At 51.7% G+C, this 15,284-nt stretch overlaps 6 protein-coding genes across 6 annotated transcripts; 5 read left to right on the top strand and 1 right to left on the bottom strand.

Annotated features, from left to right (window-relative positions):
- Positions 1–540: 540 nt before the first annotated feature.
- POX_d05649 (uncharacterized protein) lies at positions 541–1,392 on the top strand (the record flags this gene model as incomplete). The annotated part of the gene is made up of 2 exons (XM_050114490.1): positions 541–1,144; positions 1,217–1,392. 2 exons carry the CDS (start codon positions 541–543, stop codon positions 1,390–1,392), a joined length of 780 nt encoding a protein of 259 aa, XP_049969441.1.
- Positions 1,393–2,441: 1,049 nt separating this feature from the next.
- Positions 2,442–3,618, top strand: POX_d05648 (uncharacterized protein; the record flags this gene model as incomplete). The annotated part of the gene is made up of 4 exons (XM_050114489.1): positions 2,442–3,069; positions 3,142–3,356; positions 3,433–3,525; positions 3,580–3,618. 4 exons carry the CDS (start codon positions 2,442–2,444, stop codon positions 3,616–3,618), a joined length of 975 nt encoding a protein of 324 aa, XP_049969440.1.
- An 892-nt stretch (positions 3,619–4,510) lies between these two features.
- POX_d05647 (uncharacterized protein) lies at positions 4,511–5,244 on the top strand (the record flags this gene model as incomplete). Its single annotated transcript, XM_050114488.1, has 2 exons — positions 4,511–4,669; positions 4,789–5,244. The coding sequence occupies 2 exons, from the start codon at positions 4,511–4,513 to the stop codon at positions 5,242–5,244; spliced, it is 615 nt and encodes a 204-aa protein (XP_049969439.1).
- Positions 5,245–6,148: 904 nt separating this feature from the next.
- Positions 6,149–7,275, top strand: POX_d05646 (Pyridoxal reductase; the record flags this gene model as incomplete). The annotated part of the gene is made up of 3 exons (XM_050114487.1): positions 6,149–6,200; positions 6,284–6,716; positions 6,795–7,275. 3 exons carry the CDS (start codon positions 6,149–6,151, stop codon positions 7,273–7,275), a joined length of 966 nt encoding a protein of 321 aa, XP_049969438.1.
- Positions 7,276–7,904: 629 nt separating this feature from the next.
- On the top strand, positions 7,905–9,209 carry POX_d05645 (uncharacterized protein; the record flags this gene model as incomplete). The annotated part of the gene is made up of 2 exons (XM_050114486.1): positions 7,905–8,451; positions 8,563–9,209. 2 exons carry the CDS (start codon positions 7,905–7,907, stop codon positions 9,207–9,209), a joined length of 1,194 nt encoding a protein of 397 aa, XP_049969437.1.
- A 1,074-nt stretch (positions 9,210–10,283) lies between these two features.
- Positions 10,284–14,951, bottom strand: POX_d05644 (Chromodomain helicase hrp3; the record flags this gene model as incomplete). Its single annotated transcript, XM_050114485.1, has 2 exons — positions 10,284–10,407; positions 10,468–14,951. 2 exons carry the CDS (start codon positions 14,949–14,951, stop codon positions 10,284–10,286), a joined length of 4,608 nt encoding a protein of 1,535 aa, XP_049969436.1.
- Between the last annotated feature and the right edge of the window lie 333 nt (positions 14,952–15,284).

Genomic DNA, 15,284 nt, shown 5'->3' with positions numbered 1-15,284 from the left:
TGGCGGTTCAGTAGGCGGCCGGCACTCTTGCTCCACACGTGAAATTCTTTTCGGGATCCAAACTTTGAGGCTCAAGTGGCGCTCGACATAGATGGCGTGCTTCGGCCCTACCATGTGCTCAACGGCTATCGCAATTTTGAAGAATGTGGTACCACCGAAAATTTGAGTTGAGCAGTGATGAAGAATTAGAAGTTGGGCAGATATTTATACCGCGTAGTGCGTTCTTCCGGTGGCGGCCTTTTTTTGTCGATAATTTTGCAGCGTTGAAATCACTCAGAGCCAGTACATCCTACTCGGTCGAGCCACCGACCTCACATTGGATCATTCCAACGCGTTGCCCCAAATTGATTTCCAGTTTATTTATTTTTATTTTATCCTTTATTTTCACTCGTTTCATTGCGATTGGATGATTGGTTTTTTAGTTGTCTGATACTCAGTTGCACCCGGTCCAGCTCCCACATCAAGAATTCAAAACGCATCGCCGGTCTTCTATATACTTCAATCTAAGGTGGGCAGCTTCTGGAGCCTTACCCTCTCACCATGACTGTTGAAACAATAAACGCCTCGCAACAAGCCTTCTTGACTCTGACTCCTGTCAAAAGTCAACTTGGAGAGAAGAATTCCCGGCACGCATTGAACTCCCTGCGACCTCACACGCACATTTCGTCAGACTTTGACCAACTCAAATTCAACGCTGCAGCCTCGTTGCAACTCGAAAGAATCCAAGAGAGCTCCCAACCATCGCCTGTTCATGTGGCTGACACTCGGCTCATTGCTTCTCCCTACAATGGCGTCCACCACCTCCTCGATCTGGACACGCTAGACACGCAAAGCCGTCTCCTGGCGCTGGCGCTGTCGTACTTGAAACCTGTGCGCGATGATTACGCAACGGTGGAGTATCTGGATTCATTTAATTGGAAGGAAGTCTTCCATCGGTTGAGCGATCTTGCCGAGAGAGAAGACCACACGTGGAGAAAGCAATCCTTCTATGTGGTCTCGTTTCGCTCAAAACTGCAGCCGAACATTGACAATGAGTATCTTCATGCGCTGGACGCATATTCGCATCAAGAAGCGGTGGCTAGTGGAGGGTTGTTGAAGTACTGGTTCGGTTCGAAAAATCAAGAGCGGCAAAACCTGGCAACTTGTATGAGCTTCCCTCGAATCCAACTTCCTTCTCTAATGTCGAGTCATCAACGATGCTGATCTTCTGCGCCAGGTATATGGCGTAATCGGGACGATGCTCGTCTGGGAGGCCGTGGCCCTTGGCATGCAAAAGCGAGAGCAGCGGCGAGGAGTATGTACGAGTCTATCGTCTTTTCGACCATGGAACTCGTCATTGAAGACCACGTTGGCTCATGGGAGATCAGAGACTGGAGAGACGTCCAAGCATGACGATCTTGTGCCCGGTTCTCATGTCCGTTGTGTGCTCAAATTTACCCTTCTCTTGAAAGTTTCTTTTGTATGGTTTCATTTTTGTCCTTGGTTCCTTGCCTCGGCCATGTGCCATTTCATGCTCAGGTGGGCGTTGTGTGGATGTTCAGTCTTCCCCTTTGATCACAGCACAGTATTACTCTAGATTCTGTTTCGGTCTCACATAGATCTTGCCCCATATAAACAGTGCAGGTACTGCCACCCTTTAACATATAACATATGGTTTTTGATCCTTTTACCCGGTGGTCTCTTGGCAATCATAACCATCTTGGAATCGATGTGAGATATCTCTTTGTTAGGTACCTGTTTGAAAAAGCTTATGCCGAGGACCGGTTTGCCGTATAAATTGTAACAGCATTGAGCCACATGCCTACTCCATTCGTATGTAGAATGGATGTCCGGTGAAGATGTCTCGTCGCAGGGTTAGCCCGTGGCTGCAATATACTTGTGGATACGACATCACCCGGGCCGCCCACCAACCCCGTTTACAGACAAAGGGGACCATGAATACTGTGAAGCATGACTTGTTCAAATTGGCCAGAAAGGTTTCTGGTTTAGAGGATTCTTTTCATGGCTTTGCCAGAAAAATTGCTTTTCGCCTCGCCAGACCGGTGGACATTGACCCGAGTCTATGCGGGGGCGGAGTAGGCATACATAAAGTGATTTGCCCGCAGATCAGCTCGGCATGCACTGTCCGAGCTGGGGTTCACTGATACCTCTACGAATCAAAAATCAAATGGATGTTACCAGCCCTCAGCTTACATGATCATTTATGTGTGTTTGTAGTGTTCTTCCAGGCCTTCAGGCTGTGATAGGCCCAGGCACTCACAGAATCCAGCTGGCAGAGACTTGAGAGGGGGTCTTCCCCCGCATCGATGGTTTAAAGAGTATAACATCCAACAAGGCGGACTTGGATCTCGTCAAAGTCCCAAGGAAGAAATTTGCATCTACTATCTTAGACCACGCGTTATCCGCAAATTCTTAATTATTGAACATTCACTCCGTTGAGGATGGTGGGTTTTCTGGGAGAACAGGCCGCCGTCAGCGATGGTCCTCTGACTTTGGAAAATGCAACCCTTTTGCGCCCATCAGATCCGAATCTTCCTCTCGAAGAGCTTCGAAGACGATACCGCGAGGACGGTTATCTCTTTCTCAAACAGATTCTCCCTCGTGAGGACGTCCTAGCCGCACGCCACGCATATTTTACCTCTCTTGAACCCAGCGGCATCTTAAAGCCCGGTACCAACCCCGTCGATGGAATCTTCGACCCAGAAAAGTCCCACGAGGACTATCCTGGTATTGGCGCAGGGCATGCCGACGGCAATGGACGACCGGGGGGCGACCGGGCCGCGGTCTTTGTCGACCTCGCTCTGGATGCCCATTATCAGGAGTGGTATGCTGAGACGTTCTGCAAGCACCCGGCCTTGCATGACTTTGTCGCCAGATTTACCGGCTGGGGCGACGACACGCTCAACTTGCGACGAACTCTGCTGCGAAACAATCTGCCGGGCTCCAAGCCTATTGGCGTCCACTATGATCAGATCTTTTTACGCCACGGTGACCCGACCAGTGTGACGGCCTGGGTGCCCATGGGAGACATCAAAATCAGCGGGGGCGGTCTCGTTTACCTCGAAAATGGTTAGTGCTCCGAACACTACAGTCTCTCCCCCAGGCCACGGGACACCATCACTAACGTGCATGGTCGTCAAGGCGAGGACATTGGAGTCAGAATGGAAGAAGAATTCTTCACGCAAGCGAAGCAAGCGGGAATGTCAGACGAAGAGGCCCGGTCCGCGTTCAACTCGCACATGATGGCCACTGGTCTTCTGTCCGAGTCTCCGGCTGCGTTTGCTCGAGAACATTCCCGGCGCTGGTTGGTGTCGGCTTATGAGGCCGGCGATGTGGTTCTGCACAACCCGCATATGGTATGCCTTTTGAGACATGTGCTTCGCAGTGGAGAAGTAAAAAACCCCCGTTACTAAGAACGGAATCTCTGTCTAGATCCATGCGTCCACCATCAATCTCGACTCTCAAAATGTGATCCGGCTGGCAACGGACCTGCGATTCTGCGACTCGTCAAAGCCATTTGACAAGGTACGGATGTCGAAGATGGGGGATTTGTGTAAGAGACTGCTGACTAGTCTGTAGAGATGGATGAATCATTACCGGTTCAATGATGGAGTGTAGATATAGGTGAGGTCAATCCGAGGCCCATGTGGGGTAAAAAAGAAGCCTACACTCGCCAATCTGTCACCTCTCTCGATGGAGCAACTGCCAATCATCTGGATTGACCATGTCTCTCCCGTTCCGAGATCTGAATCCTTCGTCTCTATCTTCCTGGCTGTTCACCCCCGAGCTCCAGACGCCCCCTCATTATGCTGGCTACGAGACTGTATTGTGAAGGGTCGATGTCGACATAGCATCCTTCCCCCTCCCCCTTGTTGGAGATAAGATTCCTCACCCCTGGCGAGACACCGGTGCTGTCAGAATCACAATTGCCTGTGGAATGTAACCGAGTTCCATTCTTGGGGGTCCGTTCTCCATTTCCTCAAGTCGAGGTCATCCCTAGATGACTCCATGAACTCTAGACTCTTCTCCTTCCGACATGGAGAGAGAACGCAGCTGGGCCGATTATCGTGATGAAGGCATAGTATGCGAGGAAAAAATAGAAAGGGACGGTGAACCTTATTCCTGCAATATGCCCATTGCAAATGCAAAAAGCCGAATAGGGTTTGATGCCGAGAACGTTGGAGCGCGATCGACGTTGGTGCCAGTGGCTATGGTTGAAGGATCCGAAGATTGGCATTTGAGCGCAGACATCGATCATTCCACTTGGATGAGCGTGATTTAATCGATCCGTCATTTCCTTTTTTTTTTCTTTTTTTTATTACTCCTGGGCACCTGGCTGGAGGTGTTTATATGAAACGTCATGGACCTCCGTCGCGAGCGCAACGGTGCCCTCACGAACCCCCCGGTGGCAGTCTTCCAACCTTTCCTACGTTGAGCCCTTTCTAATTTGCATCAACGCGGGTCATCTATACAATCACTCCTCCATTCCTCAGTCGAGACAGTATCACGAATGAGCAGCATGTCGCAACTCGCCCACTGGAAGCCCTCGTGTCTGATGGTCGGTCTTCTGGGACTGACTGCTTTCTCCCCTGTCCACGCATTCCCTGCTCAGCCAGCTCCGACTGCGCACAAAGCTCAATCCGCACCAGCGATAGAGCCTCGCGACCCGGTACGATGTTATTCATAGAATCCATGCGACCTCTGCACTCATATCGACTATATCCGCGCACAAAACCCAACCAGAAACAAACATACGTTGCTAATCATCCCCAACTTCCCTGGATATAGAGACTCATCCCCGACACCGAGGCATACCTGTCCGATATATTCAACTTGCTCGGTGTGAGTCTGTCATCCTCCTCGACCACCGAAATGGTTGCCATCGCGACACCCACAATTTCCATCCCCACCACAACGGTACCACCGGTCTCGATCACCGACAGCACGACCGACTCTGACACCGACGGATCCCGCGTACAAGCCAAGCCCAACCAGCCAACCGACGCCCAGCCGACGATGATCATCAACGGGGTGGGTGTCATCACCCCGGCAAACATTCAGCAAGGGCAGGATAAACCGTTTGAAAACATCCAGATTGGTCCAGGGTACCAGGGGGGCAAGAAATTGGCTGTTTCTGATCTGCCGGTGATCTTTGCGGCAGTGGAATCGGAGGTTGCGGCGCGATTGCAAAAGACACTTGATAGCTCTGATCAGATTGGGTTGAAGGATCCCTTTGGACTTTAGATTGAAGAGACGATTGGAATTTGATTACCTTTTTCTTTTCGTTTTCGAGGACTCTGCCTTGCGTGGTTTGGATTAGATTCATCGGTAGGTGGGTATCATTTGTATATCATTCTGCATTCTTGGTCAGATATCAGTTCGTTCCCTGACGTTGTATCGCTGTAGTATCGCTGTAGTAGACATGGGTACCAAAGAGCTTCAAGGATGGTATTGTCGACGCAAGCGAAAATCTACTGGCCTTCTGAACAATTCCCAGGCCTGGCTCCACAAGCAAGATGATTATCACTCCATGACAACAATATTTCCTTGTTAGTACTTCCGTTGGACCTTCTTCCGTGCAAAGCACATCGTGAGGTGTTGACTCGGTTTACGTCTTAACTCCGATCTGGATCCATTCCACGGAGCCCCAACCCAACCACGGGCCACGTCCCGGAAGCCCGACGACCGACCGGAGTTTATACAAATCGTGAAATCGCAGGGCTCTCATTTGGTGGATGATTTCATCATTCTCGAACATGAGAGTAGTCCTGTTCTCTCGTTCACCGGCTCCGAAGAGCGCAGGGGAAGAGCCTGGGTCGGTTCTACCCATCGGATTTAAGGCGGAGAGAGAATGGCCAAATGCATCGTTGAGGACTCGTGTGGATGAGTCGGGTGGGGTCGAGGTGATGATGGCATCGCCGAAAAAGTGCGGGACAGAAGTTTGTGTGCTTTACGAACCAGATCCCCTCAGCTGAAAGAGGAATTATAAAGGAAGGGGGATCTCCGCACGAGCTCTAGGATACCTCTCATCTGCATCGAGTTGCTCTTCTGAGAAGACCAAACGGGGCAACCTATTCTTCTCTCTTCTCACCTCCTACTCAGAGACGACAGTTCTTCTGCCTTGCATTGCAAAGACTCCCTCGCCAACATGCCTACTCTCGTTGGAAAAGAAATCGGCCCGATCGGCTATGGCACCATGAGTATGTAGATTGTTTCCTGGAAATCTCACTGGGACCTTGGGGTGGGAGGAAAGACTGACGCGATATGTCCGACTCTTGAACAGGAATGACCTGGCAAGCTCACCCGCCCAGCCAGGAGGTGTGCTTTGAGACCTTGAACAAGTCGCTGGAGCTGGGTGCCAACTTTTGGAACGCAGGCGAGCTCTACGGCACACCCGAGTACAACTCGCTGCATCTGCTCAACAAATACTTTACCGAATATCCCGAGAATGCGGACAAGGTCGTTCTCAGCATCAAGGGCGGCTTGAAACCGGGCCAGTTGGCCCCCGACGGATCGGAGCAGAACCTGCGTCGCAGTGTGGACGAGTGTCTACGCGTGCTGGATGGCAAGAAGAAGATCGACATCTTTGAAGCGGCGCGGCAAGATCCCGAGTATCCTGTCGAACACACGGTCGAGGTGCTTGCCAAGTACGTGGCAGAGGGCAAGATTGGCGGCATCGGCCTGAGTGAGGTGGACGCGGAGACGATTCGGAGAGCGTACGTTTTTGATCTAGTATCTTTGGAACTGGGATCGGAGAGCTATCGATATGAATTCCTGCTAACGGACTATTCTAGACACAAGCTCCACCCGATCGCGGCAGTCGAGGTGGAACTGTCACTCTGGTCGACCGATATTCTCGAGAACGACGTCGCCAAGACTTGCGCAGAGCTCAAAATTCCGGTCGTCGCCTACTCTCCGTTGGGGCGTGGCGTGCTCACTGGAGAATTGACTTCCCCCAAGGATATTCCAGAAGGTGACTTCCGCCGCCATATGCCACGATTCCAGGAAGAAAACTTCCAGCAGAATCTCAAACTGGTCCACGAGGTCAAGAGCCTGGCGGCTCAGAAAAATGTGACACCGGCCCAGATTGCTCTGGCCTGGGTCCGGACACTGAGCAACAAGCCTGGGATGCCCACTCTAATTCCCATTCCTGGCGGTACGACCGTCGACAAACTGATCCAGAATATGAGCGGTGTAGACTCGCTCACGGATGACGACATGGCTGCCATTGATGGAATCTTGAAGCAGCACGCAGTCGCCGGGACCCGCTATTAAACAAAGAGGAGGGGGCTTTAATAAATAGGGTCTACTGCACAGTAAATTAGTCGGTGACTTTGGCAAGCAATGCATCATATGTTTCAAGTTCAAGTCTCGAGGGTCAGATCAAGTGTAGAAGAGTCAACATGCAATCTCACAAGGTATAACCCGAAAGAAATACAGGGAGATTGTCTGAATTGCAGAATTCTTCTTTGCGTTCATCACACGAAATGGGAGAGGGAGATGGGGGGAAGAGCGGAGGGAGGTAGCTTACCGTGTAAATCTGACTGAAGGGCCATCGTGGAATCTTATTAGTAACCTGATAGCTCTCAAACCTCAAACCAGCCCATCGAGAAAGGATGGGAGGTGAGATTTTTTTTTCTCTGCAACGCTCCCTAAACTCATTGAGGCTTGAGAAGGTGAGTACGGAAGAAGAAATTGGAAGAAACGATAAAACCCACGCGCAGATAAAAAGGTTGGAAGACTCCGTGATCCAATCACGTGAGTAGCTATCGATAGCCCTCGCCATTGCGACAGCAACCAACCCCCATAGATCTTCTCCCTGAACAGAGCTGCAGAATCCATTGGGTGCATTGGAAGACGTTCAAGACTGGGACAGACATCAGTTCTCCATAAAGTCCCAAATCATGGCTTCACGCGATCCATCACCATTGTCATCCATCGGCACTGTCGACGATTCAGATCGCGACTCCGTCAAGCACGAGAGCCGCGCTCAATCACCGTCAGCCGCCAATATGCCCCCGTCAAAACGACGTCGCACAGGAGTCGCATCCTGGGATCGCCATACGCCTATGTCCGCCATACAAGATGAAGTTCCACCTCCACCATCACCCACATCCTCCATTTCCTCCGATACCTCGGGGGAGATCCCGAACTCGCCGCTGCTGTTCGGCGCCGCGCTCGGTGGTAATACCCAAGAGGACGACTACAGCGGGCAAGGCGGCGATCAGGTCACAGTGTGTATGTGGGATGGATGTACAGCAGGTGACCTCGGCAACATGGACGGCCTGGTGCAACATATCCACAATGAGCACATCGGGACCCGGCAGAAGCGCTATTCGTGCGAGTGGATGGACTGCTCACGCAAAGGGCAAACGCATGCAAGTGCATATGCGTTGCGCGCCCACATGAGGAGCCACACTCGAGAAAAACCATTTTATTGCACATTGCCCGGTATGTTCTTCTTCCCCTCCCGACATCTCCCAGGCCATGCGGCCCCATGAACTCGGAGATTGGAGTCCTACACAGCATGTCAATTTCCCCATGTCTAATTTGTCGCCTCAGAGTGTGATCGTAACTTCACTCGTTCGGATGCCCTGACAAAACACATGCGCTCTGTCCATGAACTCGACAATATGCGACCTTCCGAAGTCAAGGCTGCGGCCCTGGGTAGCGCAACCGGCGCAACGGGGACCCCAATCTCGAAGCCTCAACGGATTCGTCTCAAACTCACACAGCCAGCAAAGGAACACGGCGGTGATGCAGATCATGTGAACGAATCCATTTCGACCACGGCAGTTGGAAGCGACGACGCAGAAGAGGCGAGCGCATCTGAATTTGGGCCGGAACTCGGCTTCGACGAGCGGGAGCTGGCGATGAATCCGCGCGATTTATACCGCTTACTTCGAAGGCAGCTCAATTGGGCCGAGAAGGACAAGGCACAATTAGAAACCCATTGGAGTCAGCTGCGACAAAAGCGTGAGCAGGCCTGGTTGGAGAAGGAGGCCATCTTTGACGACGTGATCGATGCCGAGCTTCGACTCTTCAGTGCCATCGTAGGCGACATGGGGCCCCCTCCCGCCGGGTCCGGCAACCCAGCCACAAGCCTGGGCAAACTCCAACAGCAACAAATGCAATTCAAGCAACAACAGGAGCAACTACAAGCCAAAAAAGCAGAGAACCCCGACAACGAGGCTGATCCCGCGGTGTAATCCTCTAGCGACGCGCAGTGATCTTTTCCCCTTTTACCTCCTTTAATACTTATACGGCGCGATGGGCGTTTGGAAACCCTGGGGGGTATTCTCACTTTATATCGGGAACCGGACTGCAACAGGGAAACGGGAACTGGCATTTGTACGAAAAGATATTCTTGTTGCTAGCCCTGGTGAACCATTGGTTCTTCCATAATCCAATTTTCGAGGTCTGGACTTTTAATCTACAGTCATCGGCCATGTAAATCCATCCTTTTCAAACAATAGATCCCCAAGACGGGAGCTATTGCGCACGGCCCTTTAGGTTTGTGTCCTGCCCAGAAGACAATGATATCATGAGGTGAGGCATATAGACACCAAAAATTCCCTTAGATCAAGTCATTCGGTTCTCGACGGACAGTTATTCTCCAAAATGCCCCGTAACTAGATAAATTTTTCGCTTTTAAGGAGGCAGAGACCGCCACTGAATGGGGATTGCATGGACCTGCTGTTTTTTATGTGATGGACTGTCTTCCTAGGTGGGCCATATTTCAAAAAAAAAAGTGCATCATTATGGATGTCGCCGGATACCTGTACCCAAGAGAAAATATGGACCTCGGACCTACGAATGGACAAAATTGTATCATATTGCACCGGCAAATTTCTCATTACGCAGTCAACCCTCAATGAAAGACGAGTAGTGATCAGAGATGATATGGGGAGTGAAGTGAGTTTTACAAAGATCAGAAGAAGGTTGCGAGTGAATGGTATCGTTATTATGCTTGGTATTTCTGATCATGCCCAAATGAAACGAAATCAGATCAGAAATCTCATAATCGCACAGTGTAAGCATTTTTGGTTACACGAAACGCAACCCAACCCAACGACGCCTTCGCAATGCCATGCAACTCCTCGCAACCTTATATACTGGTAAATCAAACAGGTCATTGCGAAGACCCGGAATCATGCACTTCATTTTTTGGCCAGAAATGCTTACTCGAACATTTAAGCAGGTCGTGTCATCACTTACGACCGTGGGGTTCTTGTCAGCTTGACCAAAGCTGACGGAACGGTTCATGATCTTCAAACGTCCGATCATGAGCCGTTCGAGGACTTCTCCTTCTCCGCCTTGCCAGCGTCCATGACCTTGTCGAACATCTGCTGGAGCTTCGTTCCGCTGGCCTCCTTATTGGGCCAATAGTTGGCGGAAACATAGTCCCTAGATTCTTGTTAGTTCAAGTGCTCCCACTTCAGTAGAAAACGAAATTGTAAGACTTACCACAGACGTCGTTCAAGGGAAGGCATGGACTGCTCGCCTTCCAGTGTGCCGCGGATAAACTTCCCAATCTTCACAATTGTACTGCGAAGCTTGAGCGCACGCTCGTGCTTGTTGGGATAGTTCTTGGCCGTGATCATGGAGACCTGCCTGAGGTTCGGCAGGATCGGGCGGAAGAAAGACTTGGCAATGTCCTCCTTGCTGGAGCCGCCATTTTCATGGCTTCGGCGCCGGCGGACTTCGTCGCTGGTGGCGTCTGATGGACGGTGGCGCGAACGCTCACTATCCTGGCCTGGCCTGGGGCGATCATGGCCGGGTGTGTGGTGACGCTCACCAGAGTCACGGCTTCCGTGAGTGAAGGAACGAGGTCGTGAGCGATCAACCTCACGATGACCTCTGCGAGCAGGTGGGGCGGGAGATGCGGAGACACTACCACTTCCGACTCTTGACGAGCGCTTGTTGTTTCGGTGGTGGTTCTCCACGGCTCTTCTCGCATTGACGTTGCTCCCATTGCTGTGCTTGTTCCTCATCACAGAGAGCAGATATTCCGCACGTCGCACAAGATGGACAGCTCCAGGCGACTTGGTGGTCTTCTCTTCTCCCTGGGCACGCTGGGTCTTCCTCTCGACGCGATGCTCCTCGAGGAAGAACTTATCGCCAAGACCAAGATCGGTATCGTCGCGAATTTGGGCCCACGCTCCGAACCCGTGACGCGCGATTCCAACGAGAAGCATACCATCCTCACGGGCACCCCAGGAGCAGCTGTAGTCGGCAAGCTTAGTGGCTTCTGGGAGGCGGAACGTCTTAAAGTCCGGCAAAGAACTTGTGATCTTACGCACGAGACGCATGTCGGGGGGTCGGTCGACGATGGTCCAAGCGTTCAGGCGTTTGACACCGTGGTGGTCAAACAAGACTGCCTTTTGTTCTTTCTTCGTCAAGTTCTTGCCAGACTTTTTGATGGCGTCCATCTGGGCCAAGTTCTCTTGAACTAGTTTGGCGGCCTTGTCTGTAATCTCACGCAGAGCAGCGTGGACAGTCTCCCGGTCGCGGTTTTGTAGGCGTGCGTCCTCAACGATAAGTTCCTCACAGTCTTCCCAGTCGCCGTAGCGTAAGAATGCGCGCGAGAGAGAGCGGTATTCCTTCTCTTCTAGTGGGCGCTTCGGATCGAGCGAGCTGTTGTCGTCATCGTCGTCATCATCGTCCTCAATCGCGACCTGGGCCCTTGCTTGGCGTTTGGCTTGACGCTCACCACGAGTCTCTGTTGAATCAGCTGGTGCGTGGCGCTTCCGGGGCCGGTTTTCCTCGATGACTTCTGCGAGATACCTCTCGTCCGCCTTTCGCTTCTCTTCGGCTTTGATTTCTGCCAACTGGTCCTGAGGAATGATATCATCCCAAGAGAGGTCATCCACCTTGATGTCAACGAAGTCGAAAGCCTTCAAGAACTCCTCACCACCGTCCGCCTGAATGGACTCCTCCTGTTCGGTATGATGAAGCTCTGCATTAGCGAGAACTGAATCAATGTCTAGCTGCTCAAGCTTCTTCTGATTATCCGTCTGCTCGAACATCCGCTGACCGCGTCGCTTGAGAATACGCGAGATATCCTCGGTAGAGTTGGGTTCGCTAGCCACGCGAGCCATCTTGTTCTGCATTTCTGTGGCCTCTTTGTCGGTCACACCACGCTGAATTGTGATAAATTCAAGCATGAGCTTGTTGCGAGCTCTTTCGATAACCTCCTCCTCGATGGTATCTTTTGATACGAGACGGTAGACGCTGACCGGTCTTGTTTGCCCAATTCGGTGCGCTCGAGCCATGGCTTGCAAATCCGCTTGAGGGTTCCAGTCGGAATCAAAGAGGACAACCGTGTCAGCCGTCATCAGATTGATACCCAGACCACCGGCCCGTGTGGATAGGAGAAAGGCGAAGTCAGTGCTGTCTGGCGCATTGTAGTGTTCGATAGCCAGTCGACGAGCAGCAGAAGGAATGGTTCCGTCCAGGCGCTGGTATTTGTACCCACGGTATTCCATGTACTCGCTCAAAATATTGAGCATGCCGACCATCTGACAGAAAATGAGAACGCGATGACCGTCATTCTTGAGCTTGCGGAGCAGTTGATCCAAAAGCATCATCTTGCCGCTACTGGTGATCATGGCACGTAGAATATCCTCACGGCGCGAACTGCCTTCGAGGATTTTTGCCTCCGCGTTGGGGAACATGAACGGATGATTACTAGCTTTCTTGAGCTCCATCATGATGTTCAGCAGCGACTGCTTCATACCTTTCGCCCCATCGTTGAGGGCGGCATAGTTCTTCGTCAGGATGTTCTTGTAGTACTCCAACTGAACGTCAGACAGCTCGACTCGAATGATCTTCTCTGTTTTTGGGGGAAGATCCGATTCTACTTTCGACTTTGTGCGTCGAAGCATGAAAGGCTGAATAGCTTCTGTCAATTCGGCCAACTTTTGCGATGCGTGCTCCGAATTGAGATCCATGTCTACATCAACATGAACCATGCCAGGATTGAGGAAGTCCATCAGGGCAGAGAGCTCGGCAAGGTTGTTCTGAATGGGAGTACCGGTGATGAGCAGCTTTGCTTGACACTTCCATTCGTTGAGCTTGACGTAGAGCTGCGAATCTCTGTTCTTTAGACGATGCGCTTCGTCCACAGCCATGAATTGCCATTTGAATTGGCCAAGGAAGGGGGAATCATTCATCGCGTACTCGTATGTCGTGAGGAGGACGTGGAACTTTGGTCGCTTGGGGTTCCCGTCCACCATCAACTCGTAGTCACGCAGCACAGAGCGCGCCTTCTCGCTGCCGTTGTATACTACGTAGTTGAGGTCAGGCGTCCAGTTGTCAAAAGTGTCAGCCCACGCCGGCATGGTCGACAGCGGAACAATCACAATGAACGGGCCTTGTTGCCGCCGAACGTGTCGGAGCCAATTGATGAAAGAAACTGTCTGCACTGTTTTCCCCAGACCCATCTCATCAGCCAACACCACGTTTCGATCCTTGACCCAGTTGAAGGCCAAAAAATTAAGACCCTTAATCTGGAAGTCTTTGAGTTCACCGTTTTGCAAGAAATCGGGGGATGACTGGATACGCTCGAAGGGGCGACGTGTCGCTGGGTTGGACTCGTTTTTATCAGAAACAGGGACACGGGATGATCGGTCAATGTAGCGGTCGATCTCGGTCTGCGCAATGTCGCTCACTAGATCCTCGGCCTCCCATGTGCATGAGTCGTAGAAAAGTCGTTTCCACTTGACAAGATACTCAGTAGTACCGTCCTCGCCTTCCCGCACGCCGATGACTCGTTCGACGCGTTTGTAATCCTCAATGGCCTCGACGTCTCGTTCGCGATCGAGATTCCACTTTTCTCGATCCTCTGGCGGCGCGTCAGGGTCATGCAGAAGACGGAGCTCCTCGTTAAGCACTTTGCGGACATAATTATCAACACGACGCGTGCTACGGTAATTTGCGAGAGACTCATTTGACTCCCACGTCGCATGAACATGAGACTTATCCTGCCACTTGATGTAAAATTCGAAGTCTTGGCGATCAACGTCGGGGTTCTTTGGATCTACCCCGTCTTTCAATCGATGATTCAACACGACATCAACTGCTGGGCGGGTGTCCTCAACATAAGGCTGTGCCCAGTAATTATCCATGAGGCTGTCTGGATCCTCTTGGAAGATCTCATCGTCGTCGTCCTCATTGTAGTTGGAAACCTTCGATGCGTTACGTGTAGAGAACCGAACCTCAGCATAGGATGGCTCATTGCTCGCAGCTTGCTTAAGGCGACGTCGACGTGCCTTGGTTGCTCGAGCACCTTTACCACCGTACTCATCACTTTCAGTTTCTGAGAAGGAGGAGCTGGTAGATGACCGTGAGGCCTTCGAAGGCTGTTGCGAGGGCTCCTTGCGCCGGCGCTTGGAGCGTTGGGTGACAGCATCAGATTCGGAATCTGACGAGTCGACGACGGGGCGAGTCTGACGCGCGCGACCACTTCGGCGCAAGCCATAGAGGTCTGGGTTTTGTCGCATAAATTCGACTTCGTCAAGCGGCGATGATTTTCGCTTGACACCGCGACTTGGTTCTGGAGATGAAGAGTTTTCTCGGCTGGACTGAACGAAGTCCTCACCACTGTTCTCCTCTCCAGCTTCATCATCTTCAGGGTCAGATGCCGGAGAATCAGCCTCGTACGAGTCGTCTGCAGCATCAGGTTCGGGTGAAGACTCCAGTGGGGGATGGGAGTCGAACGATTGGGAGGGATGAAGGTTCTTCTCTGTGGTGGTTTCGGGTTCGGAAGGGGAGTCTGCATCAACAGAGGTATGAGAATAGCCATTTGGCATAGACGATGAGGTAAATGGTTCTTGACCCGATGGGATCACCATGCTGGAGGCTGTCGCGAGAAGAACAGTCAGCGTTGGAAGCTTGAAGACAACGGCTGAAGGCGACAGCAGACGCGTCACAACATTCAGCCATAACATGCGACCCAAATTACAAAGCAATTGAGCTTCACGCCGGTGGAGACGGGCAACATGTCATAACTGATGATGTTCAGAGTGTTTTTGATGACGGAGTGGGATGAGCGTGAGGGAACCTTGGGGCAGCAACCACAGGGGGTTTGACGACGACAACCCACTGACAGAAGATGAGGTGATTCCAAAGAATGCCGAACCAGTCAAGCATTATCTCGATCTCGAGGATCGAAGTGGAAATCAGTCACTCTGACTGTGGGTCGAGCGACGCGGAGAAGTACGCGGGCAGCCCGGTCGAGTAACACGCCCGCGCTTTGCGAAATCAGAAAAAAAACTTACACT

This window comes from Penicillium oxalicum, chromosome IV, assembly GCF_001723175.1.
Source record: "Penicillium oxalicum strain HP7-1 chromosome IV, whole genome shotgun sequence".
NCBI lineage: Eukaryota > Fungi > Ascomycota > Eurotiomycetes > Eurotiales > Aspergillaceae > Penicillium > Penicillium oxalicum.
This window is presented reverse-complemented; position numbering and strand designations above follow the sequence as displayed.